The sequence below is a fragment of the Triticum urartu genome, chromosome 5 (genome assembly GCF_003073215.2).
Source record: "Triticum urartu cultivar G1812 chromosome 5, Tu2.1, whole genome shotgun sequence".
NCBI classification, from domain to species: Eukaryota; Viridiplantae; Streptophyta; class Magnoliopsida; order Poales; family Poaceae; genus Triticum; species Triticum urartu.
Window position 1 is genome coordinate 360,672,315 of NC_053026.1, and position 27,756 is coordinate 360,700,070.

General features: G+C 47.4%; 2 protein-coding genes across 2 annotated transcripts; both read left to right on the plus strand.

The window, feature by feature from the left end:
• Positions 1 to 12,762: 12,762 nt before the first annotated feature.
• On the plus strand, positions 12,763 to 18,516 carry LOC125509018 (enoyl-[acyl-carrier-protein] reductase [NADH] 2, chloroplastic). The gene is made up of 13 exons (XM_048673858.1): positions 12,763 to 12,928; positions 13,350 to 13,611; positions 15,743 to 15,852; positions 15,967 to 16,022; positions 16,126 to 16,210; positions 16,295 to 16,342; positions 16,449 to 16,523; positions 16,636 to 16,747; positions 17,340 to 17,391; positions 17,470 to 17,521; positions 17,611 to 17,668; positions 17,882 to 17,980; positions 18,082 to 18,516. Exons 2-13 carry the CDS (start codon positions 13,365 to 13,367, stop codon positions 18,210 to 18,212), a joined length of 1,125 nt encoding a protein of 374 aa, XP_048529815.1. The 5' UTR covers positions 12,763 to 12,928; positions 13,350 to 13,364; the 3' UTR covers positions 18,213 to 18,516.
• Positions 18,517 to 21,003: 2,487 nt separating this feature from the next.
• On the plus strand, positions 21,004 to 21,722 carry LOC125555996 (11 kDa late embryogenesis abundant protein-like). Its single transcript, XM_048718800.1, has one exon. The coding sequence runs from the start codon at positions 21,093 to 21,095 to the stop codon at positions 21,531 to 21,533; it is 441 nt and encodes a 146-aa protein (XP_048574757.1). The 5' UTR covers positions 21,004 to 21,092; the 3' UTR covers positions 21,534 to 21,722.
• The last annotated feature ends 6,034 nt before the right edge of the window (positions 21,723 to 27,756 follow it).

The window sequence follows — 27,756 nt, forward strand, 5'->3', positions numbered from 1 at the left end:
CTGTCTATCATACAATGTCTATACTTTCAATTACTTTTCTTGTTTATCAGCCATTTGAATTGGAGAGCGTGATGGCAGTATCTAAGGGAATAACAACACGGTCTTCAAAAAAGATAGTGCTACCAGTTGATGCAGATAGAACCATGGTTGTACTTGCCCAAGGACCAGATCCACCACACATAACCCAGACTCTCACAGATTGTACCCCTACCCAGTTGGACAGAGAACCAGCTACACCCCTTCTAACCCCAACCCCGGCAGATAGTAACCCAGTTCCAGTTGACACAGCACCGTCTCCACCACAGAGCACCCAAACACGAGCAGTTAGTAAGGGAACTTCAGTGCCCAAAGCACGAGGACCACCACTCCGAATCCCAACTCAACGCTTAAAGGAGAAGAAGATTTGTTTTCAGGTCAGGTTCTGTAGCTATGGTTCATACTCCTTTGCTCTTGCATGACTGTATTTACTCATACCAACTATTTTCAAATTTGAAGGATGGAATTGAAACTCCAATGGCGCAACAGGTATGTTTTAAACCTGTTTCTTTAACTGGTTTGCTGTTGTAACCTGCTCTATGTTGATTTCAGTTTCAATTGAATAAACAGTTATGTTCTCATGTCATGCACATTACAAGTGTTGTTATTGCTCTATAGTTACCCACACGTATATTCTGTCTATTCTGCTTTCTCTTGAACAAATATTATTTGAACTGTGTCTCTATCTTGATTTGGCAACAAAAACTAGAATGGTATAGACCATAAAGTGACCATGGTACATAGATATATGTTTATTTCATGTTGTTATCCTGTCCACTTTACTACTGAACTCATTTACCAAAATGAGTTTCATATACAACATGGTAAACATGTGATGTGTCTGCTTGTTTCTCTTTTAGAATGCGGATAAAATATTGGAGAATAGTACCGCGTTATCCAATGGTAAAGGAAGTAATGCAGATAAGGTTCAAGATAGTGAGACATCCCTGTTGGTCTCCAAGAAAGCTGATAAAAACTATCTTGACGACAGTGAGGGAACCCAAAAGTCCTGTCTTGATGTAGTGTTCGAGTTACTGGCCACTACTGCTGGCACAAGCTCTTCGAACTCGCTGCCTGAATCAGTTCGTCTTCTTGAGTCTCAACTTCAAGTTGAAAGACATCGATCAGATGTGCTGCGACAGGAAGCTGAAGGACTGAGGAAGTCCTTGCAGAATTCAGATGCATATTTTCTGGTGCAACAGCAAGCGCTAGAGGATTTAACCGCCAAACAAGAGAAAGTTAATAAGCTTGCTAAGCATCTTGCCAGCATTATGGGTACCCAGGATATTGTTTCTTGAGATCTTCTGAAGTGGTTTCAGTTCTGGATTTGTTTTGCTGCGACGTTTATTTGCGCTGGTCCCCAACTTTGACAACCAGTGTATATGATATGCTGCTTTGTTCCCTATATTTGCACTGGTGGCGAACTTTGATGACCAGTGGATGTAATATGTGTAATAATCGTGATAGCCTAGCGTTAGTTGCTTGCTTATTTATTTCCTTGTTGTCTTGTTTATTTGTTTGCTTGTAGTCATTGCAGTTCTTTTTTTGCGGTTAGCTAGTGGCTGCAATAACCTATTTTTTAAAACTAGGCCACAATAACCATGGGCTAATATTTATTGTAGTGACACTGGGCCTCCTACTGGCCATAGAAACAGTGGGCCTTCTATGGGCCGTAGAAACAATGGGCCTTCTATGAGCCGTAGAAACAATGGGCCTTCTGCGGGCCGTATTATCAATGGGCCTTATACGGTCCGTATAATCGATTGGCCAAACATGGGCCAAACAGACCGCATTATGGCCGTAAACGGGCTAGAGTTGGAATCGTCCGTTCATGGGCCGACCATAACGGGCCATCGTTAATAGGCCGTATTTGATGATGCTATGAAATCGGCCCAACGTATTAACGGACCACAAACGGGCCGACTGTAACCACGGGCTGAATTTGGCCCACAAGCAGAAAATGACAGTAACGGGCCGTAAGTAAATGAATGTTGAAAATGAGCCCAAGAATAAATGGGCTCTAAGAAGGCCGAAAGATAACATGGGCTGGAAACGGCCCAACGGAATAACGGGTCGTTAATGGGTATAAAGTGATACACTGTTCATTACGGGCCAGTTTCACCACGGGCCGTTAATGGGTGTAAAGTGATACACTGTTCATTACGGCCCAGTTTCTCCACGGGCCGTTAGTAGGCCAAGAGTTACATAGGGCCTCATATGGGCCGAAAGACGTCATGGGCCATACATGGGCCAGAAGTGAAAATGGGCTGGAATCATATTGGATGGCCCAGATGATGCTACTGGGCCTAATTCGGATAGGGTGTAACGGGCCTTGGGTTAGCGGGCTGTAAATGGGCTATATTTGAACATGCCGTTAACAGGCTTTCCATGGGCCGGCCCGCCAGCTTTTGACCAAGTCAAATGGGTCGGCCTTTTCACAGGAATGGGCCTCTGTTGGGCCGTGCCACGTGTCGACATATCATAGGCGCCTTCCGTCCAATGAGTGGTTGACATCTGTCCCAACGATGAGCCGACACGTGTTTCCTCCAGCCAATGATGATTTTACACGTGGAAAATCCCCATTGGTCGGGGCTGTTAACGGGTTATCGGATCCAAAACCCGACCCGATAGCTTAACGGCGTTCCGTTACAGTGGATGCCACGTGTCGGTCACCCTTGACGAAAGCACTTCTGTGACGCGCGATTTATCGTCATGGAAGTGGACACTTCCGTGATGATAATTTTGGTAATGTCATGGAACACTTCTACGACAACACATGTATGACTATCTTGATTCTGTCATAAATTTGTCATGGATGTACATGCATGACAAAAAAAGCGACCTATTTTGACAAACACGTATCATCACGGAAGTGTATTTTTTTTGTAGTGCCACTCTCGCTGGATCACCTCGCATGCGATCCAGTTCTTCCTTCAAACTCCGTATCTCTCCTCTGACACTCCCAAAAGTAGACTTTAACCACTCACCAAGATTATTTGCTAGAGCATCCAGCTTGGCTCGGACCTCAATAGCTGACAAATTATGGCCCTCAGCTTCCCAAGAATTCTGAACTATGTCTTTGAGATCTTGATGTGTACCCACATAACCTCATAACGAAACAACTTCTCCTGCCTCTTCCCGGTTGGTGGTTGGGTTAGCTGTAGCAGTAATGGGGAACGATATGAGGTTGCCACTATGAGGTGCTCGATAATCGCGGCAAGGAATCTTGCACACCACTCAGGAGTACCAAGTTCTCTGTCTAGCCGGACTCAGGTAAAAGTACCTCCTGTGACTTTCTTTTCAAAGTTCCACCATGTTCCCTTAAAACTAAGATCAACCAGACCACAGACATCGACTGCATCTCTAAAACCTTGAATTTGGGCTTGGCTTCTAGTGCCAATGTCGTCATGCTCGTCATGCCTCAAAACTTCGTTGAAGTCTCCCATGCACAGCCACGGTAAGTTACTCAACGTGGATAAATTTTTCATTGTATCCCAAGTATGCTGACGTGGTGAGTTTGAGCCTCACCATAAAAGCAGGAAAAACGCCACGGGTCACCACCCAGATCACTGATTTTCACATCGATGTGATACTTCGAGTAACCCAAAATATTAATCTTTATTTCATTATTCCAAAACAGAACTAAGCCTCCACTCCTGCCGGAGGAATCAACAGCAAAAGAATTATCATTATCCTAGAGTACTTTTCAGATTTTCAACTCTAACACTACTGATCCGTGTTTCAACTATGCCAAGTACTCTAGGGGCAAACTTTTTTTGTGAGTTCGCGTAGCTCTTGAATTGTCGGGGCGTTGCCAATCCCACGACAATTACAGCACATCAGATTCATTGCGCCCAGCGGTCCTCCCCCGAGGAGGCCACCGATTTCGCGTCTAAGTTTTTCCCCATAGTGGGGTCTTTTTGAGTCCCCCATTGCCATTCTTCTCGTTTTGTAGAGCAAGTTTTGACCTCTTGGGGTCCTACTTTGGTGGGGGGGCTGAGGGGAACAACACCGCCACCTGACTTTGGTACTAGGGCGAGCTCCTGCCCGGTTACAGCTATGTGTTTCGGCGCCTCCACCACCTGATCAGAAGACATCTTGTGGTTGGCGTCAGCAGCTTCCATGTCGACGTCGTCTTCCTTGTGTTCTGAATGGCTTGCAACAGCCGACCCCCTAGCTCCCTTCTCATCAGCCTACCATTCTTGCTTTTCCCCCCTTCTGATTGCTATTGCGATGACGGGTACCCCAAGAAGTAGTCGCCGGTGCACGAAGGTTTTTGAAAGTCAGAGCAGAAGGAGGGTGCACCCCATTCCCCTGCTCCTTGAACTCGTGTCCCATCATTCCACAGACTTGGCCAGTCTGGCAAGCGCTCGTATTTCACGGCTTCCCTCTCACCTCCTCGGATCAGTGATGTAGCTTTTTTGAGAGGATTGCACACATCCAGACGTACTCTAACCCTGTAGAAGTTTCCCTCGAAATCAAAGGAAGAAGGCTCCGAGTCCACAAACTCTCCCACTTTTGAGGCCAAGGCCTTAACCTTGCCATGGTAAGCTATAGGGAGATCAATTATGCGTGCCCAAATCTCAAACTTGTAGAGCTCTATGGACGATGGCTTGGAATATCCATCACAGGGTGCGATGATCACCAGGTTTCCCCGGAAGTGCCATGGGCCACCCTGGGTAACCCTCTGCCAATCTCCAAGACAATTGAATTGCATCATGAACAAGTTCTCCTCCAGAGCTTCGATCTTAACCTTCATGGCTAGATCCAATGCCATTCGCATATTACGGAAGAACCAGTAGGTACTAAATCCCTTGTCCATGTGGACACCCACCAGGATCATCCAGCGGATATCCTCATCCGCCGGGGCACCATCTTCCTCGAATACAACATCATCGAGGTCGTCCTCCTGCAGCGCGAGCTCCTTCATGAGATCCTCCACCTTGCTCTTCCCCTTGGCTGTAGACGCCGACGACTCATCGCTGCGTTCCATGTCTTCGATCCAACGAGAGATCGATCTCTCGGTGGCCAGGCAGATGACCTAAAAAAACCCTAACTCCCTCCCTAGTTCCCGATCCTTACCAAGGCTGGGTGGTAGTCCAGGACGGCCCCTTAGTCAGCCCGAGCAAGGGTGGCCGGATTCCTGGGAGAGGAGGGACAGATGATCTGAACGTCGCTGGAGGCGACGAGAGGAAACAAACCCTAACGAGAGGGAAAAAGGGAATTTTGTTCCTACTAGTGGCTACATTGCCAAATAGTAGTTACCCTAAAGAGCTCCTCCTCCATGCCTCAGGCAGCAGCCCAAGTTGCCTGGGGCCTAACGTCGCCACTGTATGTAAAGACTGACTGGACCGAGCTAGTCAAAATTCTAAAATCATAGGCCCCATTAAAACAACCACTAGAATTTGTTGACACACCACTTATTTTTGGTAAAGTCTACAATTTTTAAAGAGGCTAAGGGCTCCTTTGATTCGAAGGATTTTCATATGAATTTTGAAGGATTAGAATCGTTAAGATTTTCTTTTTGTTGATTGTTTTTTTGTTACTATTTTTCGTAGGATTTCCAACGTCCACTCAAACCAATCAAACAACCTAAAATCCTGTAAGACTGAGATAAGCATGGCATTATACTCCTACTCCCTCCTTCCATCTATATAGGGCCTAACTTTTGAATCTCTCATACCAAGGCATGTGCGTAGAAGGAGGAGCAGATTTTGGGAGTAGTATTTGACCAACCAAATCGCAGGCAAACCAGATTTTGGGTCCCGTGTTAATCTTGCATGCGACCTCTTTTAAATGCCGAGACGCTGGCCTACCTCACTTAATCCCCCGCATGCAAATTTATCTCTTCCCTTCTCTACATGCATGCCCAATCATAACTCCTCAAATGATGCATGCATTGGCTGAAAGATAGAGCTCGCTGCTCCCTTGAAAATATGGTGGCGTTATGCATGCAAACAAATCAATGTGGTGGCCAGCGAATTTTCACGAGGAATGGACCACACACGATTTGCAAGAGAGAATTAAAAGGGAGACACATCGGTTAGCTCATTTGGCCTTGTATAGATGGAAAATGAAATTTGGGGTTAGGACTTATATAGATGGATGGAGAGAGTATGTTTTTGCTTAGACTAGCCACAATGGAGAGTAACATACACTAGTAACATATACATATCCCTATATTATGTTACTACCTTCATAGTGGGTAGTAACTTAAGTGTGGTAATATGCAAAGATTCATTTATTAGGCTGGTCATAGTGGGGAGTAACTTAGACTAGTGTCATATGCATGACACTAGTCTAAGCTACTATCTTCATAGTGCAAAGTAACATAGTACTAGTGTCATATGTGGCCTCATTTAATAGCTTGTAGACTCATGTTGTCTTGGAAAGCGCTATATTACAATAACATATTATGTTACTACTTCTCATTAACTACTTGCCACATAAGCAAAAAATTCTCGAGGTGCGCTATGTTACTACCTAAGTTACTCCCACTATGACTAGCCTTAGGTTATAGACGCATATTGCATTGGGACATGTGTAACACCCCAAAATTTTAACCATGATTTATTAATTAAAATTTTGCCATGGAAAATTAATTTTTTATTTTCTGGATTTATCTTTTGATTTCAGAACTACTCTTTTCTTTGATATTGTGGAGTTTTCACCCCAAGTGAAAACCTTTCAAAATATTGTTGAACTTCTATATCTTTCCAAGACCATTTCTTTTATCAGTGGAATTATTTCTATAATTATTTTTCCTGAGCTTTATTTCTTTAAAAATGGTTTTTCATAAGTTTTAGGGTTCCATTTGCACTACAACCCTTTCAAATACTCCTTTAAAATCCCCACCAAAAATTGGGGATGTCATGTGAGGTTCCCACATCACTTCTATGCAAAAACCTCTTTTAGTCATTTGGAAGTTTTGAGCCCTACCTCAAGTTTGCAAATTTGGATCAGTTTGTGGTTTGCACTGCAACCTATTTAAATATTTCTTTAAAAATTCCACCAAAGTTGGGAGATGTTAGTAGGAGTATATAATTCAACTTTATGCAAAAACCTATTGATGTTCTTTGAAAAAATTGAGCAAATCATCCCCATCTTCATTCTGGTCTAGCTTGGTGATTTGTATTGCAACCATATTTTTTCTTGCTCTTGTTGCCTTGAGTTTTGTCCTGCTTGTAGTACACCCTACCAAACCCTTAAGTCTAGGAGATTGGACCCATTGGAGTATTTTTGGTACATGCAACAATGCCTTTTATTTTCTGTGCAGAACTGAATATTTGCAAAACTTGCACTAACAAGTTTCTGGTTTTGCCAAACTAACCTTGCCACCCTCTTTATCATCTAAAGAGACTACGATCTGGAGTTTTTGGCCACCCCAAGAGATACCTAGATGACCATAGCATTCTGCCGGACACCTTGAGTGCATGAACAGAATTGGCATGAACCCTAGTTTCCATTTTGAACCTGCTTGATTTGCCAAACCTGTTGGAAATATGCCCTAGAGGCAATAATAAATTGATTATTATTATATTTCCTTGTTCATGATAATCGTTTATTATCCATGCTAGAATTGTATTGATAGGAAACTCAGATACATGTGTGGATACATAGACAACACCATGTCCCTAGTAAGCCTCTAGTTGACTAGCTCGTTGATCAATAGATGGTTACGGTTTCCTGACCATGGACATTGGATGTCATTGATAACGGGATCACATCATTAGGAGAATGATGTGATGGACAAAGACCCAATCCTAAGCCTAGCACAAGATCATGTAGTTCGTATGCTAAAGCTTTTCTAATGTCAAGTATCATTTCCTTAGACCATGAGATTGTGCAACTCCCGGATACCGTAGGAGTGCTTTGGGTGTGCCAAACGTCACAACGTAACTGGGTGGCTATAAAGGTACACTACAGGTATCTCCGAAAGTGTCTGTTGGGTTGGCACGAATCGAGACTGGGATTTGTCACTCTGTGTAAACGGAGAGGTATCTTTGGGCCCACTCGGTAGGACATCATCATAATGTGCACAATGTGATCAAGGAGTTGATCGCGGGATGATGTGTTACGAAACGAGTAAAGAGACTTGCCAGTAACGAGATTGAACAAGGTATCGGGATACCGACGATCGAATCTCGGGCAAGTGTCGTACCGATAGACAAAGGGAATTGTATACGGGATTGATTAAGTCCTTGACATCGTGGTTCATCCGATGAGATCATCGTGGAACATGTGGGAGCCAACATGGGTATCCAGATCCCGCTGTTGGTTATTGGCCGGAGAGTCATCTCGGTCATGTCTGCATGTCTCCCGAACCCGTAGGGTCTACACACTTAAGGTTCGGTGACGCTAGGGTTATAGAGATATTAGTATGCGGTAACCCGAAAGTTGTTCGGAGTCCCGGATGAGATCCCGGACGTCACGAGGAGTTCCGGAATGGTCCGGAGGTAAAGAATTATATATAGGAAGTGCTATTTCGGCCATCGGGACAAGTTTCGGGGTCACCGGTATTGTACCGGGACCACCGAAAGGGTCCCAGGGGTCCACCGGGTGGGGCCACCAGCCCCGGGGGGCCACATGGGCTGTAGGGGGTGCGCCTTGGCCTGTATGGGCCAAGGGCACCAGCCCCAAAAGGCCCATGCGCCAAGAGTCAAGGAAAAGGAAGAGTCCTAAAGGGGGAAGGCACCTCCGAGGTGCCTTGGGGAGGAGGGACTCCTCCCTGGCCGCACCCTTCCTTGGAGGAAGGGCCAAGGCTGCGTCTCCCCCCTCTCCCTTGGCCCTATATATAGTGGGGGGAAGGGAGGGCAGCCCAATCTAAGCCCTGGCGCCTCCCTCTCCCTCCCATGACACATCTCCCTCCTCCCGCAGCGCTTGGCGAAGCCCTATTGGAATCCCGCTACTTCCACCACCACGCCGTCGTGCTGCTGGATCTCCATCAACCTCTCCTTCCCCCTTGCTGGATCAAGAAGGAGGAGACGTCGCTGCTCTGTACGTGTGTTGAACGCGGAGGTGTCGTCCGTTCGGCGCTAGGATCATCGGTGATTTGGATCACGACGAGTACGACTCCATCAACCCCGTTCTCTTGAACGCTTCCGCGCGCGATCTACAAGGGTATGTAGATCCACTCCCTTGTTGCTAGATGACTCCATAGATTGATCTCGGTGACACCTAGGAAAATTTTGAATTATTGCTACGTTCCCCAACAAAACCAGCATGTCTATTAGCTCTCTTATAATCATTAGCCTAGTCTTGTTTAGTTGCAGAGGCATCAGAGAGGCCTAGAGCGCATTGGCATTTTGTCGAACGCCTGGCATGCGTGCTCTAGGCGCGGCCAGAGCGCACGTTTTGCACGCGCGCGCACCGAGCCGTCGCGTCTCGCTGCCGCCCTCCCCGCGCCCGTGCTGACCCTTGGCCACTCGCCGCCAACGCGCCCGACCCCTCCTCATCGCAGAGCCGCCCTGGCCACCGCCTGGTGCCCCACAGCGCCACCACCGCAAGCCGCCACCGCTGCTCCGACAGCCTCTGCCATGGACGGCGCCGCCCAAGCCACTCCAGCCCGCCAGCTGCCCTCTGGAACAGCCCGAGCTTATCCACGAGCACGTCCGCTAGCGCCTGTCGCCGCCACGCGCCCCCTGGCTACAGAACGGCGGTTCGCCGCCGTTCTTATCCCCGGCCGCCGCGGAACCGACCTCGACCGCCTATAAAAGGGGCCCCGAGCTCGTCCAGACCCTCAGGCAACCTCAAGCCATCCCCCTAGCACTCCCATAGCCAGCAATCGACAGGGGAGGCTGTCCTCCTCGTCTCTGGCCAATTCGGCCGCTGCCATGCTCCGGTGCCGTGCGTCGCGAGCAGAGCCTCCCTAGCCCTTCCAGCGCCACCACCTGACTCACCTCGACCGTGCGGAGCCTCCCAACCTCTCAGCTTCGACTGGGAGCCACCATAGGCCGAGACCCATTTGTTCCCAAAGACGCCGTCCGCCGCAGAGCTCTCCGCCGGCGACTCCCTTCGTCCCCGCGACCCTCTCGACCACCGGGAGGATCGTCCTAATGCAGTGAACCTGTTCCTGCCGTCGAAGCCCCGCGAGGAGCCACCAATCGCCGGCGTTGATCGCCGGAGCTCCGCCTCCGCTCGGACAAAGGAGGAAGGAGGCGCGGGCGACCGGTTAAACCTGACCAGTGGGCCCAAGGGACCCACTGTCAGTGACCCAGCGACGACCCGCGCTGGTTTAAGTGAAGACGTAAAAGCAGAAGTATGCCTTCTCTGCCTCGAAAACGTATTACTCCCCGAACCGTTTTCTTTTTCTGATTTTTATTAAAAACAGATTTTGACTAAACTTTGACTGGCTATAACTTTTTTAATATAAGTCCAATTGACTTGATTCCTTTTCTCTTGTTTCTCAAATTTTGCCTAGTTTATTTTCATGTTTATTTGAAAATTTTCCAAGCAACTTTTTAATACTGTTTTGAAACTATGTGTTAATTTAAATTTTCTTAGATAGGATTTTTGGAGAGAGAAGGCAACTTTCAAAAAGTGCACCACACTTGCATACTCTTGAAGGCAAGCATTCTGAACCCTGGCATAATATTGTTGTGTGTTGTTTTATGCGGTTACAACACCACCTTAACTCGGAATATTCGTTATTTTATGTGATGATATGATCATACTCATGAGTGCATATTGATGATTCCGTGCTGTTGGAATTTGATATGGTTGTGATAGTAATCACCCTCGTATGCCTTTCATGCCTACCGGAAGGAATCCGGGAAAGTCTCTGTCTTGGGTAGACACGAGCTTGTCTCTAGTTCTTCGTCGAGACGGTTGTGTCCGGTAAGGCATGGTGAGGTATGATGAGTGGTGATTCTGTCTGATTGGTGTGAAATATATTTCTTATGCTTATCATGCAGGAAATGCTTTAACCTCCTGAGTCGACCATAGATCGAGTCTTGTTCCAGTAACCCCCATACTTGTTTCGTACTACCACTCGTCCCTGCCATAGGTAGGGTACGGTTCAGTAAGTTGTCAACCCCTTCCTAGCACACACCGTACAAAGAGGCCATTGTGGAAGATACCGGCTGCATCCGGTAGGCATGCCACCTGGTCCGGGGGCATGGTGTTTCCGGTTGGAGCCGAGGGGGTAGCTCCCCTAGTTTGCGCGCGTGATAAATTTTGTGATCCCATGCTATTCGAGGTTGTAGCCTCCCCACTTAAAGTTTCGCTTAACGAGTGTCATGGGTGATTTCCATACACTGGTAAGTTAGGCTGGTGTGTGCGGTCAGGAGTGTTTTCAATTAAAAGACCGTAGACGGAATTAGCCCCGATGGACTAAAGGAATCCGTTGCTCGTGGGTAAAGAGTACACCCTCTGCAGAGATTATATCTATTCGAATAGCCGGGTCCATGGTTAAGGACTACAGTCTGGGATGGGTCAAGTGCCGGTCTTAGTGTCGATCTTCGGAGGAAAAATTGCTAAACCAGAACATGGATCATGACTTGTGACTCATGATGTTTATGATTACTATTATTATGAACTAACCATTTACATCATTGAATTATTGAGTATCCCTGGAACGGTTCTACCTCCTGGATATTCACTGTCATTACTCTCATATAAGCCCTTTATGTGGTGTCGCAGAGACGCCCGACTGTGGCATGCTTGTTATTCATTTACTTTATAAGCCCTTTATGTGGTGTCGCTGAGACGCCCGAGTGTGGCATGCTTGTTATTTAATTACTCTATAAGCCCTTTATGTGGTGTTGCATAGACGCCCGACTGTGGCATGTTTGCTTCTTATTTCCTTTATAAGCCCTTTATGAGACGTCGCTTAGACGCCGACTGAGGCATGCTTTATATTATTATCCTTTCGAGGTGTCGCTTCGGACACCCGATCGGTGCATTCTACTTCTACTCCCTTATTACATATTCATGTTGTATAATGAATAGCCCGCTTGCGTGCATCATGGACGTTTATTTTATGATTGACGTATGATCATAGAATAATTCAGGGCATGATTATCATTTGTTATATTATACCCGTGCTCATAATGTTTGCGAGTACATTCAAAGTACTCACGGGCTTATCCCTGGCTATTGTCTTGGCCAGATTTTTTGCGTGGAGAGGAGCGTTGCGATGACAGCCCCGGAACCTACGCAATGGTGATAGCAGCATCGCGAAGATAGAAGTTATCCAGGTCAGCTGTTCCTGTGGGAAGTGGAGTCCCATAGACGCTGATGAACCGCAAACCGCTTCCGCCATCAACCACTAGAAACCATTTGTTGTACTCATAGGCCAGAATGGTCTTGGACTACATATTTTGTATTTTGCTTGGAATTTTTGTATCGAGTTGGTGCCTCATCAGCTAACAGTAATCCTGGGGCTGGTGAGCACAAGAGCCATTTACTGACAAATTAGTATCCCGAAACCCGGTCCTGACAACATGTGATGTTACAGTAACTAGCTAAGTTACTACAACTATCTCTCTCCTCATTAATTTATTGCCATATAAACAAATTTACTGAGTTGGACTCGATGTTACTGCTGAAATTAGTAGCACTATGCCCTATGGCTAGTCTTATTCCTGTGTCTTTTGAATCTTGCGAATCAGAGGGGCCCTGATGATTTTGGTAAGGCAAAGATAGGCTAATGATTTGGGTAACGCGCCCAACGCCGAGCTGGCACGTGCCTCGGTTGCTCAGCCAACCCAAACGAAAACCCCTCCCTCGATCCCATCGAAACCCTCACCACCTCCGCTCGGCCTGTTTGTTCACCTCCCTCCCCCACCCCCACCGCAGCACAATCCTCGCAGCCGCACTCCGCCCCTCGTGCTCTCCGCCTCAGATCCCCAGCCCCCGTCCGGCGCCCTCGCCGCATTCCCATTTCCCCGAGGTAAGGAGCTTCTCCACGACGCCGAATCCAACAGCTCGAGGGTTCGTGCCCTCCCATTTTCTCTAAATTTGCGAGGCGGCGCTTCCCCATCGGGGCCGGATTTGGAATACTTACTATTTTTGCGCGTAGCGCTCCTGGCCAGAATGGGGGGAGACTGGGTTTCGAGTCTCTGTCGAGATTCTTTTACCAGGCACGCAGGAACAAGTAGACGTTGCCATCCTAGCAGAAAATTTGAAATTATGCACCATTGACCTTGAGATTACCGAAGTTCCCACGCCTCACGGTGCTGAGACAACTGGACTGTGGGTCTACTTAGGATTCACGATTCAACAAAACTCTCACCACAAGTTTGTTCCCCAGATGCTCTGTCTATAACTATCAGTTCAAGTGTGACATTATCTTTCACTTGTTCTGGTTGCAGTCCATATAAACTACGATGGGTGCATCTGCAGCTACCGGTATGCAGATGGTGGCGGCACGCCCTTGCATCCCAGCTTGCCAGCGAATGCTTGGGTCGAGATCTGTAGTTTCTGCATTCGGAAGGGCGCTCAGCACCAGAACTGGCTTTGCAAGCTGTGTTAAAACTGCGTCATCTGGATCGCTCATTTCTGTAAGCCGCAAGAGGTTTGCTGTCAGGGCGATGTCTCAGGGAGCTGTCCAAGGACTCCCCATTGATCTCAGAGGTGACAATTTGACAAATGGCTATTGCTGTATTTTGTGTTAATGTATCTTCCTTAATTGTTTGTTCCTGCAATGTTGGTGCCACTGTGTTTATTACGCAGCACTACTATATGCTTCAGTTAGTGGTTCTGCAATAACACTTTAAATTTGTCATGTGTCTATGCAATATTATACAACTGAGCAAGATCCAGTTCAAATGTAGGTGAAAAATGTGTACCGCGTGTTGCCCTTAGAACCACTATAATTATATTTTCTGCTCAAAAGTGCACTAGAATTATATTATATAAAATGCTTTTGTCTCCCTCCAGAACTGCAGAAGTTCAATCAATATTGCTTCAGCTAAGGTGGCCTGCTGGGAACTTGAGTTAACACTGATCTCACAGGACTTCCAAATTTAGTATTATGTGCAAGAAAATATGAAAAAGGAATGCTGAGATATTTCAAATGAAGTCCTACTGAATCTAAAGACAAAACACTTAAGTGGGATGACACTAGGAAGCAACTCAGCATATCTCAAACATGAAGATTAAAACATACCATTCAAAACTGTTTAGCTACAATGTCACATAGATACAGTCTGAATTAAGCTTTGCTTGACCTGACTTCCAAATATTCTGTCAAAGAGAACAGTTAGACAAAGTAGATGATGCCATCAAACCTTTCTTTGCCACATTGAGCCTAGTTATTGTAAGTCCCAAGCCCTTACATTACTCTAGTGGTGCTGCCTTGGTCATGGGTATGATTGCCGGATTTGTGAACAAGATGGGCACAACCTTGTTGTCTATGTTTTCTCAACATAACCGGTCCCAAGCCCGGGTAAAGGAGGAGGGTTGCGATAGGCTTGGCAAGCCAGCGTCAAAACTTAGCTACTCTTATGGAGATGAAATCCAAGAGTGCCACAAAAGCTAAAAGGCAGGTTCTATAGGGCGATTCGACCCGCAATGTTGTATGGTGCTGAATGTTGGCCGACTAAAAGGCGTCATGTTCAACAGTTATGTGTAGTGGAGATGCGCATGTTGAGATGGATGTGTGGCCACACAAGGAAGGACCGGGTCCGGAATGATGATATACGGGATAGAGTTGGGGTAGCACCGATTGAAGAGAAGCTTGTCCAATATCGTCTGAGATGGTTTGGGCATATTCAGCGCAGGCCTCCAGTGCATAGCGGATGGCTAAAGCGTGCTGATAATGTCAAGAGAGGTCGGGGTAGACCGAACTTGACATGGGAGGAGTCCGTAAAGAGAGACCTGAAGGACTAGAGTATCACCAAAGAACTAGCCATGGACAGGGGTGCGTGGAAGCTTGCCATCCATGTGCCAGAACCATGAGTTGGTGGCGAGATCTTTATGGGCTTCAGCTCTAGCCTACCCCAACTTGTTTGGGACTAAAGGCTTTGTTGTTGTTGTTGTATGGGCACAACCTTGCAATGAAGCAGCTTCATGCTTTCCCTTCAGAATATTTTTCAGGTCTCTAATTTGCACTACTGTTTCATCGAGTGTCCTTTTTCATTGTGTGGTCCCCATGTCTGTCTAGAGGTGTTCATTTTGACTATTTGGTCCTTCTGTTCCACTTTTGAGTGACTCACTAATGAGCTCATGAGAATGCTTATATGGATAACATAGTAGTCTAGTCATAGACATTATTTACATACATGCATTGGCCTGCCTGAAATTATGATTAAAACACTTTGGAGAGCTAGTCGCAGGGACCTGGTCTCCAACTTAATGCTTTCTTGTTTGTGTGGATCTAGCCCAAAGGGCAGTCACCTCTCTTATGTTCTATGCCTAGTAGCAAACTTAATGACAGGGATGCCATTGTACCATCTTTGCTGTTTAGTTCGCAAAAAAAGAAACCAAATTACTTTAAGTTTGCATTGGATTGGGTTGAGTTGTATAGATTCTACTGCGTACAATGCGATGAGAAATTCAACATTGGATTCTTTTTGTTAGTTGCAAGAATATGTGTCTTATTACTATTGAGGTAAGTTGATTAGGCTAATTTCTTTATTAGCCCTTCACGTCCAGCTTTTTGAGTTATGCAATTTCAGAGCCATAAAACCAACACAACTGATTTTTTAGGATATGATCTGACCTAAGTTCTGTAAATTGACTAGTTCATGTGTCATTGTTTCAGGTAAAAGAGCATTTATTGCTGGAATCGCTGATGATAATGGTTATGGCTGGGCAATAGCCAAGGCTCTTGCTGCAGCTGGTGCTGAAATTCTTGTTGGTACATGGGTGCCTGTAAGTTGATCTCTTTCATGGTTCTAGAAAAAAGTTGGCCTCTTTCATGAAATTTATTCATTTATTGTAATGGATTTTCTGTTGAACAATCTTACAGACCATCTGCATTTGCAGGCACTGAACATATTCGAGACAAGCTTGAGACGTGGAAAGTTTGACGAATCACGGAAGTATGCTCATCTACTTCTTCTACCCTAATTTTGTTTGTCCACTTCAGTGTTCCTTGCTGGATCTGTTATCCTATGTCTGGTGTTTGACAATCACTTGATGCAGGCTGCCTGATGGATCCCTTATGGAGATTACTAAAGTGTATCCACTGGATGCAGTTTTTGACTCCCTGGAGGATGTTCCTGAAGATGTAATGCTCATAAGTCATCATTTGGGATATCTCCTTGTCCCTTACAATTTTGGCTGTATTGACTCTTTTCTTTTGCGGGTGTAGGTTAAAGCAAATAAGAGGTACGCAGGCTCCTCAAAATGGACTGTGAAGGTAAGTTACGGCATGCATCTTAAACTCATACTGGCGATCTACTGAACACTATGCTGCATAAATCTTCTTATCGAAGGCCTAATTTGTGCATACTTTCATCTGATAGGAAGTTGCTGAAACTGTGAAAGATGATTTCGGCAGCATTGATATCCTTGTGCATTCTCTTGCCAATGGTCCTGAGGTGAAGCCTCTCATGCACATAGAAACATACCCATGCATGCCATCGCCATGACCATCGTCTCACCTTTATTGGTAGCATTTATTTTTTAGTTAACCTCCATTTCACTTAAAAGGTAACAAAGCCCTTGCTGGAGACATCAAGAAGTGGCTATCTTGCTGCAGTTTCAGCATCTAGTTACTCGTTCATCTCTTTACTTCAGCACTTCCTTCCCATCATGAATCCAGGTAATAGTCCCAACCAACATGCTTTGCCTGTTCTTTTCTTGTTTTGATGGTGTTTTCTTTTGTTGTTGTGCTACCATCTGAATTCTATTTGGCAAGCTTACCGGTATTTATCTAGTACACTTTTTGATTGGGTTGACTGTTGGATACAGATGTCAATGTGAATCTGCATGATGCTTTTTATGAATGATATTCCCTGCTAAGTTACCACCTGTAAATAAGGGGTACAGAACATGGAATTTTCCAGAAACAATGATAAGGCAGCAATATATTTGGTTGTATCAAGAACATGCCATACAAACGATGTAATGGGTCAACCTGTCTAGTGTTTATTTCGTATCATATTCTGGGTGACTCCATTAAACGAATAGGATGGGCTTGCTTAAAAGTATTATCACATTTCTGTAGCTGTGTGGCATATGCATTGCTGTGGTGAATAGTGATAGTCTATCAAACAGGCCTATGGATAGCTTGTTCAGTGGACATTATTTCTGTTGGTCAGATGGAAACTATTTGTTCTGACTATGTTTTTTTTCTTCATATTTAAAGAAAGGTGACCCGGCTTACTGTATTTTGTAATTTCAATATTTAATAGGAGGTGCTAGTATCTCTTTGACCTACATTGCTTCGGAAAGGACAATCCCTGGGTAAATCTTCTTCTAATGATTTCACGGCTATGAAGTGAATTATTTGTACTTATGATCTGTTTGGTGGTTGCTTTGTAGCTATGGTGGTGGCATGAGTTCAGCAAAGGCAGCACTTGAAAGTGATACAAGAGTATGTGCTTCTCCGTGGCATGACTCACTATGATGTCCAGCAGTGCTTTGTTTTGTGTATATTGATTTCAAAGACATCTTTCTATGTAGGTTCTTGCTTTTGAAGCAGGCCGAAAGGGCAAAATCAGAGTGAACACTATATCAGCAGGTATCTTCTTTGTAAAGAAAGTAAACAAGTTCCTCTTTTCAGGAAATCTTTTGGCATAAAGTTTACGTTAGAAAACATCATCTGTGTACTAAATTAACAGATATAGTTTTCTATTGCATCTAGCTTTAACAACTCAGCAGCAGTTCCATTATGCCTGTGCTTTCAGTATCATCATCATTCATGCATTGAATTTATCCTTTCTTATTTCCTTAGGTCCATTGGGGAGCAGAGCTGCAAAGGCTATTGGATTCATCGAGAAGATGATCGAGTACTCTTATGTTAACGCACCATTGCAGAAGGAACTCTTGGCAGGTTAACATTGTCGCTTTCCCCTCTTGCCACTACTTTCTCCGTCACTCTTGGTGCACCCCTTTCTTGTATAAGTGATTTATAAACCGTCGCATGTTCAACAGAGGAAGTGGGGAACGCAGCAGCATTCTTGGTGTCTCCGTTGGCATCTGCAATCACTGGTTCAACTGTTTATGTCGACAATGGACTCAACACGATGGCGCTCGCGGTTGACAGTCCTACTTTGTCTACATAAGCATTCTCCTGAATGGGGTGTAGTGAGTTCGAGTGTTCTGTCACTGGTCCTCTCCAAAACTAGGATGTTCGTGTAGTTTGAGATGAATTTGTGAGAGAGATGGTAGTAGCTTGAGGATAGAAAGTTGCTGAAGCATGGATGATTGTGTGCCGTGCTTTGGCTACTCCGGACTACAAGTTGTCATGAAGAAATAGAAGTTCGATAGCGCAGTACATTGGTCTGTCATATCATGTTGTGCCTTGGATTTGGAAGGAGACAAAAGAAGAAAGTGAAATTGAATAAAAATATTGCATTTTGGCGATTATATCTATTTTGCATCGTTTTAAAACTAAAATAGCTTGGGGCCTCTTTGATTTAAAAGATCCCATTTTTTCTGGTGACTCTGCTAGCTGCTTGCTTTGCAACGCCGCCACCTCCCACGTCACCCGCCACCGTCGTCTTGCCGCTGAGGAACCGACAGCTTCCCACCCCCGCTCCCCCTCGACGCGACCGCGACCAAGAAGCCGCCTCGCCACCCCGGCCAGATCCTCACCGGCATGCTCGGACAGCTAGCTGGTCTGTGCGCGCAGCGACTCCCTTCGTCGGTCGTCGACGCTCGCAAACTGTTCGACAGTTTGCCAAGGTACAAAATGGACTCTGTCGACGAGTTTTTTTCGACATTTTTCTTTGCGACCTCGACGATTCGTCGTTCGATGACGAGGAGATATTGGCTATCGTGTTGGTCCATCACCACCTCAATAGCCAGCAGCCGTTGTCGCGTGGCTCCATTCCGGGCCACCTTCCGGCGTTGAATCACAACCGAGAGAGCGGGCATTTCCTTCTAAGGAAGGACTACTTTGATACAGTAAATCCGTTGTTCAAACATTAGAAATTCCGCCGCTGTTTCCATATCAGTAGGCATCTTTTCAACCGTATTAGAGAGGGGGTGGTCGGTTATGATGACTATTTCGAGTGCAAAGAGGATGCCGTTTGAAAGATTGGTTTCTCCTCTTATCATAAATGCACTGCTGCCATTCGAATGCTTGCATACGGAGTGCCCGGTGATCTCATTGTCGAGTACGTTCGTATGAGCGAGTCTACATGCCTAGACACCCTGTATAAGTTCTGCGAGGCTGTTATTGCTGTATTTGGCCCTGAGTACTTGAGAGAGCCGACTCCTGAAGATACAACCCGTTTGTTGGCGATGAATGCCAGCAGGGGCTTCCCAGGGATGCTTGGCAGCATAGACTGCATGCACTGGTAGTGGAAAAACTACCCTTCTGCTTGGCAAGGGCAGTATAAGGGCCATGTCAGGGCTTGCACTGTCATACTAGAGGCCGTGGCGTCTTAAGATCTCTAGATCTGACACTCTTTCTTTAGCATGGCCGGATCACACAATAATATCAACGTGCTTCAGCGCTTACCGGTGTTTGCTAGGCTTGCCGAAGGCAACAGCCCACCGGTGAACTTTACTATCAACGAACACAACTACGACAAAGGATACTATCTGAGTGACAGTATCTATCCTCAGTGGACCACTATTGTGAAGACAATCCCCAACCCTGCCGGAGAGAAGAGGAAAATATTTGCCCAAGAGCAAGAGAGTGTTAGGAAGGACGTCGAGCATGCTTTTGGTGTTTTGCGATCTCGATGGGGCAGCGTTCGGTATCCTGCTAATACTTGGAGCACGCAGAAACTGTGAAAGGTGATGACTGCTTGTGTGATCATGCACAATATAATCGTAGAAGATGAGCGCCCAGAACATCTGTACGATTAAGGGTTTCAGTTTCAAGGTGAGAATGTTGTGCCTGAGTATGAAGGAGCGGCAACGTTTGAACAGTTCACCTAATTTTATCATGACATGCGTGATTGGGATATTCACGTGCAACTATAAAATGATTTGGTTGAGCATATGTGGGCTCATGTTGGCAACCAATAAATGTATCTTCTTTATTCGGCTTGCAAAACTATGTGAGACATTTTTATTTTTATTTGGCTTGTAAAACTATATTATTTTATTCAGTTGAAACTATGTCATTTAACTATATGTTTAAATGCAAAAGTTGTGTGTGAAACAATGCAAAAATGAGCTATTTATTGAAATAGGGGCCCAGCCGACCACATCGGCACATATGGGTTAGGCAGTTGGCGCGTTGAGTGCACTGCCGATCCAAATCTAAAACAGGGCGGCCGCCGGATGGGCGACCGATCCAAATGTACAAAAATCAAATAAAAACGCCGTCCATTTAGGCTGCTTCATTGAAATTGCTCTTAGACGGATTGGGATGTCGAGTCCTACGCGGCTGGTCGATTTGCTTTCAGTTTACAAGAAAACATCCAGACTGGTTTGCTGACTGATCCGAGATGTCGTTGGATGACAAACCGCGTCCTGTTAGTTTAGTCCTGACGACTTGCTGATGGTTTGAGTGTCCGCTGTCTTGATTACCTAAACTTCGGCATATCTGTATCAGAGGTTCAGATGCTTGCTACGCGTAAGCAAATACCAGTAAGGTTACTAGTCGATGACTGAGAAAGAAGTTGGCCTAGCCGAAGTTGAAGCTTCTCTTCCTCGTAACCAAAACGAGTTGCTGTGCCAACTCAAAAACAAAACGTAAAATAATGGAGTTGCTGTTACTTTGAGGAATTGATTCGAGTTCCAGATGACACGCGTGGAGTGCCACAGGCGCCGGCAGCAGCTTCTCCATCCGACTACACGTGCCCCTCGCCGACCTGCCGACCTGGGACACGTCTTCCCCTCGGCTGTAGGCCCCAGCGCTTCACATTCATCGACATATATAGTACCAGCGCAACTGCGTCGAAGCAAGACAATAAACACAAGAGATCGACCGACACCGAGACAGATCGTGTTGGTTTCATTTTGCGAGGTAGATAGAGAAAGGGATGCAGGGCGGGAAGAGCTCGAGCGCGGTGGGCGCGGCCAAGGAGGCGGTGGCGAACGTGGGCGCGTCGGCGTGGGCGGGCAAGGAGAAGACCATGGCCGTGGTGCAGGAGACGGTGAACAAGGCCAAGGCGCACGACCCGGCGGCCAAGGCCGAGGCGGAGGCCAGGAAGCAGGAGCGGATCCACGAGGCGGAGGCCGCCAAGCGGGACGCCATGCGCCACAACGCCGCCGCCAAGGAGCACGCCACCGCCGCGTCCTACCACCCCACCACCGGCGCCGGAGTGGACGCCCGCGACGTCGAGGTGGAGGGCGCGGCCGCCCCGCGCGCGGGGAGCAGCGACGACGGCTACCTGCCGGTGTCGGGGGCGGGGCACTGGGTGGGCGAGGGCGGCGGTCACCAGCTGCCCGCGCGCGGCACGCCCGGCGGCCACTCTGCGTGATGACGAATTGACGAGACTCCATCCGATGTGATTTGCGTGTGAACTGGCTGGTTTGGCAAATAGCTGGTATACCTTGTGTGCTTGTTCGAGTGTGACCCCTCCTGTGGTTTTGAGCTCTGAAGAGCTGTGCTTATTTACGTTGTGATCTGTGAAATGAGTTTTATATAATGGAGATGAGGGTGTGATTTCACAAGTTTGTATACGAGCTGTGCGATCCTTCTGGTTCTGAATTCTGATGGACATGCTGTAACTCAGTACTCGTTCACCGGAGTTTCACGGGAGGCCATCTCCAACGGGGAACACGCAAATTTTTTCACGAACACGGACGTGGGAGAACGACATGCAACGCTAGCTGCATACATTCAGACCAACCTCACGAAATTCAATCGAACCAGACGGATTTCATTCAAGTTTAAATATAATTTACATAAAAAGGTTTAACTAAAAACCTAGAAAAAAACTAAATGGCCAACATTCAAACAAACCTCACGAAATTCAAACAAATTGGACAGATTTTATTCAAGTTTAGATATAATCTATATCTATACCTACTATTAAAGAGAATTACTATTAAAGAGAATAGATATTCTTGGTTTGGTACTTGTTGATTTTTGTCTTAGGTACTTGCACGTTGATGACCTTCTATAGGCTAATTAAATGAGGAATTTGAGGTAAAAAAAATAGGATAATTAAAAAAAGGATCTGTATGCTTCAATGATGGAGCTACTAAATTAGAAAAAAAAGAAGAATTTGATTCTCGACAAAAATGGATGAGAACGTCATGGTAATTAATGAAAGAATTATACTTAAATGGAATTAGTGAGAGATTATGCCCAGCAAAGAAAATATGAGCATGGCTGAATTGCATCCTATTTTTTATGTTCATTTTGTAGAAGAATGTTGCGTTGCAGCATGTTCTTCGTAGTGAATCAGGTGATATGGCACATTATGGTTACACAAAATAACAAATTTTTCCGTTGCAACGCACCGACATATGTGCTAGTTTACATTAAAAGGTCAATATTTCAACCGTTTAATTAAAAACCTAGAAAAAAACCTAAACCCTATACCGGGCGACCACCCCGTACGTGGGGCCGCCTCGCCCTGCCGCACCGCTGTCTTCGTCGGTGCCGTCGTCGTCGTGGTCCCTCCAGCGGCGGTACGGCGCCGGAGGGCCGCGACAGCCTTGTCCGACGACTGCCTGCCACTCACGCAGGAGGTGCCGAGCCTCCTGTTGTGCTGTGCGGAATGTCACTGCTGCCATTGTCGACGTGGCCTTCGAAGCCCTTGCGGCAGCCTTGCCGCAACTGCCCTTGGTGGAGCAGTCGCTAAGCGACCCCTCCTCGCCGATCTTGGTGAGCTCGCTGTCAAGGCGGTGGCGACGACGCCTGGCGGTTGTCTCGGCGGTGGTCATGGAGTGGTCGAGCGCCCACGCGGCGGCGAGGTCTGGACCCAGTTCGGCGCCACGTCACTCTTGGCGAATGCAGAGCGACGACTGGCATTGTGCCGGTCATACCGCACCTGCTGCTGAGCCGCGCGCTCCGCCTCAGACACGGCGGCCCTCGAGCCCGAGGGACCGCTAAGGTAGTGAAGGAGACGGCCCCATGCCTTCTTGACCACGGCCGGCAGCTCCTCCTTAACGGCAAGGCGGTGGCAGCGAGAACGACGCGTCAATGCGGCCCTACCGGCTGCATGGCGGGGACACATGCTCCTTCATGCGGCGTCCGATCCGCAGGCCGCGCTGGTGCGGGCCCTAGGCTGGCTCCTCCTTCACCGGTAGGAGCGTGGATGCCAGTTCGGGCTTGACGAGGTGGCGCGGCAGGGACCGTAGCTCCTCCTTCACGTGTGCCGCGATGGCAGCGACAACTGAGGGAGTCCTGGATTACGGGGTCCTCAGGTGTCCGGGTTATGTGATGTGGGCCGGACTGATGGGCCGTGAAGATACAAGACGAAAGACTTTTCCCAGTGTCCGGTTGGGACTCCTTGACGTGGAAGTCGAGCTTGGCGTGCGGATATGAAGATTCCTTTCTCTGTAAACCGACTCTGTACAACCCTAGCCCCCTCTGGTGTCTATATAAACCGAAGGGATTAGTCCGTAGAGGCAATCATAATCAGATAGGCTAGACATCTAGGGTTTAGCCATTACGATCTTGAGGTAGATCAACTCTTGTAACCCCTATACTCATCAAAGTCAATCAAGACGGAAATAGGGTATCACCTCCATTAAGAGGGCCCGAACATGGGTAAACATTGTGTCCCCTGCCTCCTGTTACCCTCAATCCTTAGACGCACAGTTCGGGACCCCTATCCGAGATCTGTCGGTTTTGACACCGACACTGGTGCTTTCATTGAGAGTTCCACTGTGCCATCGTCGAAAGGCTCGATTGCTCCATCAATCATCTACAACAATTCTGCCGTGAAGGAGAATTTTCTCCCCGGCCAGATCTTTGTATTTGGCGGCTTCGCACTGCGTGCCAACTCGGTTGGCCACCTAGAGCAGATCGACAACTACGCCCCTGGTCACCAGATCAGCTTTGAAAATCTGAACTATGTCGCTGATATCCGAGGAGACTTGATTTTCCAAGGGTTCGCGGCCCCAACCACCACTTCGGCCTTAGAACCGGAGCGCATCACCAGGTCCGAAGATGGGAGTCTAGAGCCCGCCGGACTCTCCGCGGCTATAGAGCTCAACACTGGAGAACTGGAGAGAATAGCGTCTCCGGCAGTCATCACAAAGCCAAACTTTTCTTCGGACACTAGCTCCGAACCCTCGAAGTCCGCATCATGCGGGCTCAGCCAGGAAACTTCGGTCCCCGTCCAAACCTCGCTCTTAAACGAGGCTCTGGACTTAAATTGCGCCCAGACCGGACTAGGGGCTGAAAATAGGGAATTTTACTTCCCATCCACCACCCACTTCATAGCCACTATCGAGGATCTAACTGACATGCTCGATTATGCCTCCGAAGACATCGACGGTATTGACGATGATGCCGGAGAGGAGCAGGCCCAAAACCTGCCGTTCATCGGACGCTGGACGACCACTTCCTCATACGACGTGTATATGGTGGACACACCTAAAGAAGGCGACAACAATGATGAGAAGAACCCAGTCGAGGATGAACCTCCTGAGATACCACCGAAGCATCGACGTCAGTGCCGCCGCTCTAAATCGCGTCGCGCAAAGGACAACAATACCGGCACCGGAGATAATGATACTCCGAAAAACACCGAAGACCAAGAAGACCCCATCGAACCAACACCCGTACAGGATGATCGGGAGGACGGGCAAGTTGACCCTGACGAGCAAGCAGGGAACGAAGACTCGGAGGACATCAACTATTTGCCACTCTCTGAGGACGACGTGAGCCTCGGCGATGAAGATTTTATCGTGCTAGAGGAACCCCTAGAACAAGAGCGCTTTAAGAACCGGTAATAGCCACGGCAAGAAGCCTAAAAAAGAAGCAACAACAGCTTCAAGCTAACCAAGATCTGTTCAATGACAGATGGACTAATGTCCTGGCGGCCGAAGAATACGGGCTCGAACGCCCAACAAAGAGTTACCCGAAGCGTAAGCTACTACCCCAATTCGACGACGAGGCGCTGGAGCCTATACCACCCACTCTTAACGCGGCTGGCAGACCCGACCGACCACCATGTGGCCGGGACAAAACGACAACTCAAGCCGAACACCAGCCCGCACCACCTTGCTGTAAAAGCAGAGAAACAACAACTCGAGGAAACACATATGACCTACGACAGGACCTGGAAAATAGAACATGTCAGACTAGATCAATCTACGGATCACGGGGGCGTGCCCCGACGAGAGAGGACGGCTATCAAGCCTGGCGCGACAAGCATAACCACGCTCGGGCCGAAAGCCACATACGCACGTCATCTGAACTGCGTCCTGGCATGGCCCGATACAGAGGCGCTGCACACCCCCTGTGCTTCACCGATGAGGTAATGGAGCACCAGTTCCCAGAAGGGTTTAAACCCGTAAATATTGAATCATACGACGGCACAACAGATCCCGCAGTATGGATTGAAGATTTTCTTCTCCACATTCACATGGCTCGCGGTGATGATCTACACGCCATCAAATACCTTCCCCTAAAAATTAAGGGGCCAGCTCGGCACTGGCTAAACAACCTACCAGAAAACTCTATTGGTAGCAGGGAAGACTTAGAGGACGCTTTTAGAGATAACTTCCAAGGTACCTATGTTCGCCCCCTAGACACCGACGACCTTAGTCACATAATCCAGCAACCCGGGGAATCAGCCCGGCAGCTCTGGACCAGGTTCTTAATCAAGAAGAACCAGATTGTGGATTGTCCGGACGCCAAAGCCCTTGCGGCCTTCAAGCATAGCGTCCGAGACGAGTGGCTCGCCCGACACCTCGGCCAAGAAAAGCCGAAGTCCATGGCAGCCCTTACCACACTTATGACCCGCTTCTGCGTGGGAGAGGATAGCTGGCTCGCTCATAGAAGCAACAACACTAGTGACCCCGGAACGTCCGAAGCCAGGGACGGCAACGGCAAGCCACGATGCAACAAACACAAGCATCAAAGCACTAACGAAGGATCCCAAGACATGACGGTCAACGCCAGATTCAGCGGCCCCAAACCCGGTCAACGGAAGAAGCCATTCAAGGCAAACAGAGATGGCCCATCTAGTCTAGATAGAATACTGGATCGGCCTTTCTAGATTCATGGCACCCCCGATAAACCTGCCAATCATACCAACAGAAATTGTTGGGTCTTTAAGCAGGCCGACAAACTTAACACTGAACACAAGGGAAAAGGATCACCAAGCGACGACGATGACTAAGAGCCTCGTCAACCGAACACAGGGGGACAGAAGCAATTTCCCCCGAGGTAAAAACAGTGAATATGATATATGTTACACACATCCCTAAGAGAGAGCGCAAACGCGCACTACGGGATGTCTACGCCATAGAGCCGGTCGCCCCAAAATTCAACCCATGGTTGGCTTGTCCGATCACCTTCGATCGAAAGGACCACCCAACCAGTATCCATCACGGAGGTTCGGCAGCTCTGGTCCTCAATCCAATCATCGGCGGATTCCACCTTATGCAAGTCCTCATGGATAGCGGCAGCAGTCTCAGTCTACTTTATCAAGACACTATCCGCAAAATGGGCGTTGATCCGTCAAGAATCAAGCCCACTAGAACTACCTTCAAAGGAGTAGTACCTAGCGTAGAGGCCCGCTATACGGGCTCAATCATGCTGTAAGTCGTCTTCGGCTCGCCGGATAGCTTCCGAAGCGAAGACTTGATCTTCAACATCGTCCCCTTCCGAAGCGGCTATCACACACTGCTCGGACAAACCGCTTTTGCCCGCTTCAATGCGATCCCACACTACACCTATTTGAAGCTCAAGATGCCCGGTCCATGTGGCGTCATTACAATCAATGGAAACATGGAGCGCTCCCTCCATACCGAGGAGCATACCGCGGCCATTGCGGCCGAATTACAAAGCGTCCCTATCAAGCCGCACACCTCCTCGACTATTAAGCCACCAGACTTCACCGCGCAAGGCCGGTCAGTTCTGCATGCCGGCAGTCCGGCAACTTCAGGGCTGGATTAGCAGCTTCACCTCCGTTGACCGCCACGTACATCAGCGAAATTCGTGTCGCGCGTGCACAATTTTGCACTCAAAATACCTTGGGCATCGGCGGAGGCAATATACAGACAGGCCTATAACACGGTTCGACCTTATATGACCTTCCCCTTTATTTAATCATCTTTTCTTTTTTACCACAGGTGAATCAAAACCTACTCATTCTTTGGACCCATGAGGACTCTTTCCGAGCCCGGTTTCGTATACATGGCCGAAGACCATTCCTCTAAAGGAATCTTTCTTATTTGGGCGAAAGCGGCACAAACGTGCGGCAGGAAGGTGCAAAGCATTTTGCAGACCACAACTTTACTCAAGAACCTGTATAGAGCATTTCCCTTAGCCCTAGACCCCTGGCATGTAAAATGGCCTTGGTGATTATGGTACCTTCTGTAAGATTACGTTTTGACGTATCAATCAGATTTCAGTGAACCAAAATTCTTATTCGGTATCGTCTTTACTTATAGACCTTATTCCGCCTGTTAAGTTGTCTCATACACACACCTCGGCATAAAATTGCCAGGGGCTCTATAAGGCAACATATGTGTTGCCAAACAAAAGTCCGAACAAATTTACAGCACAATTCA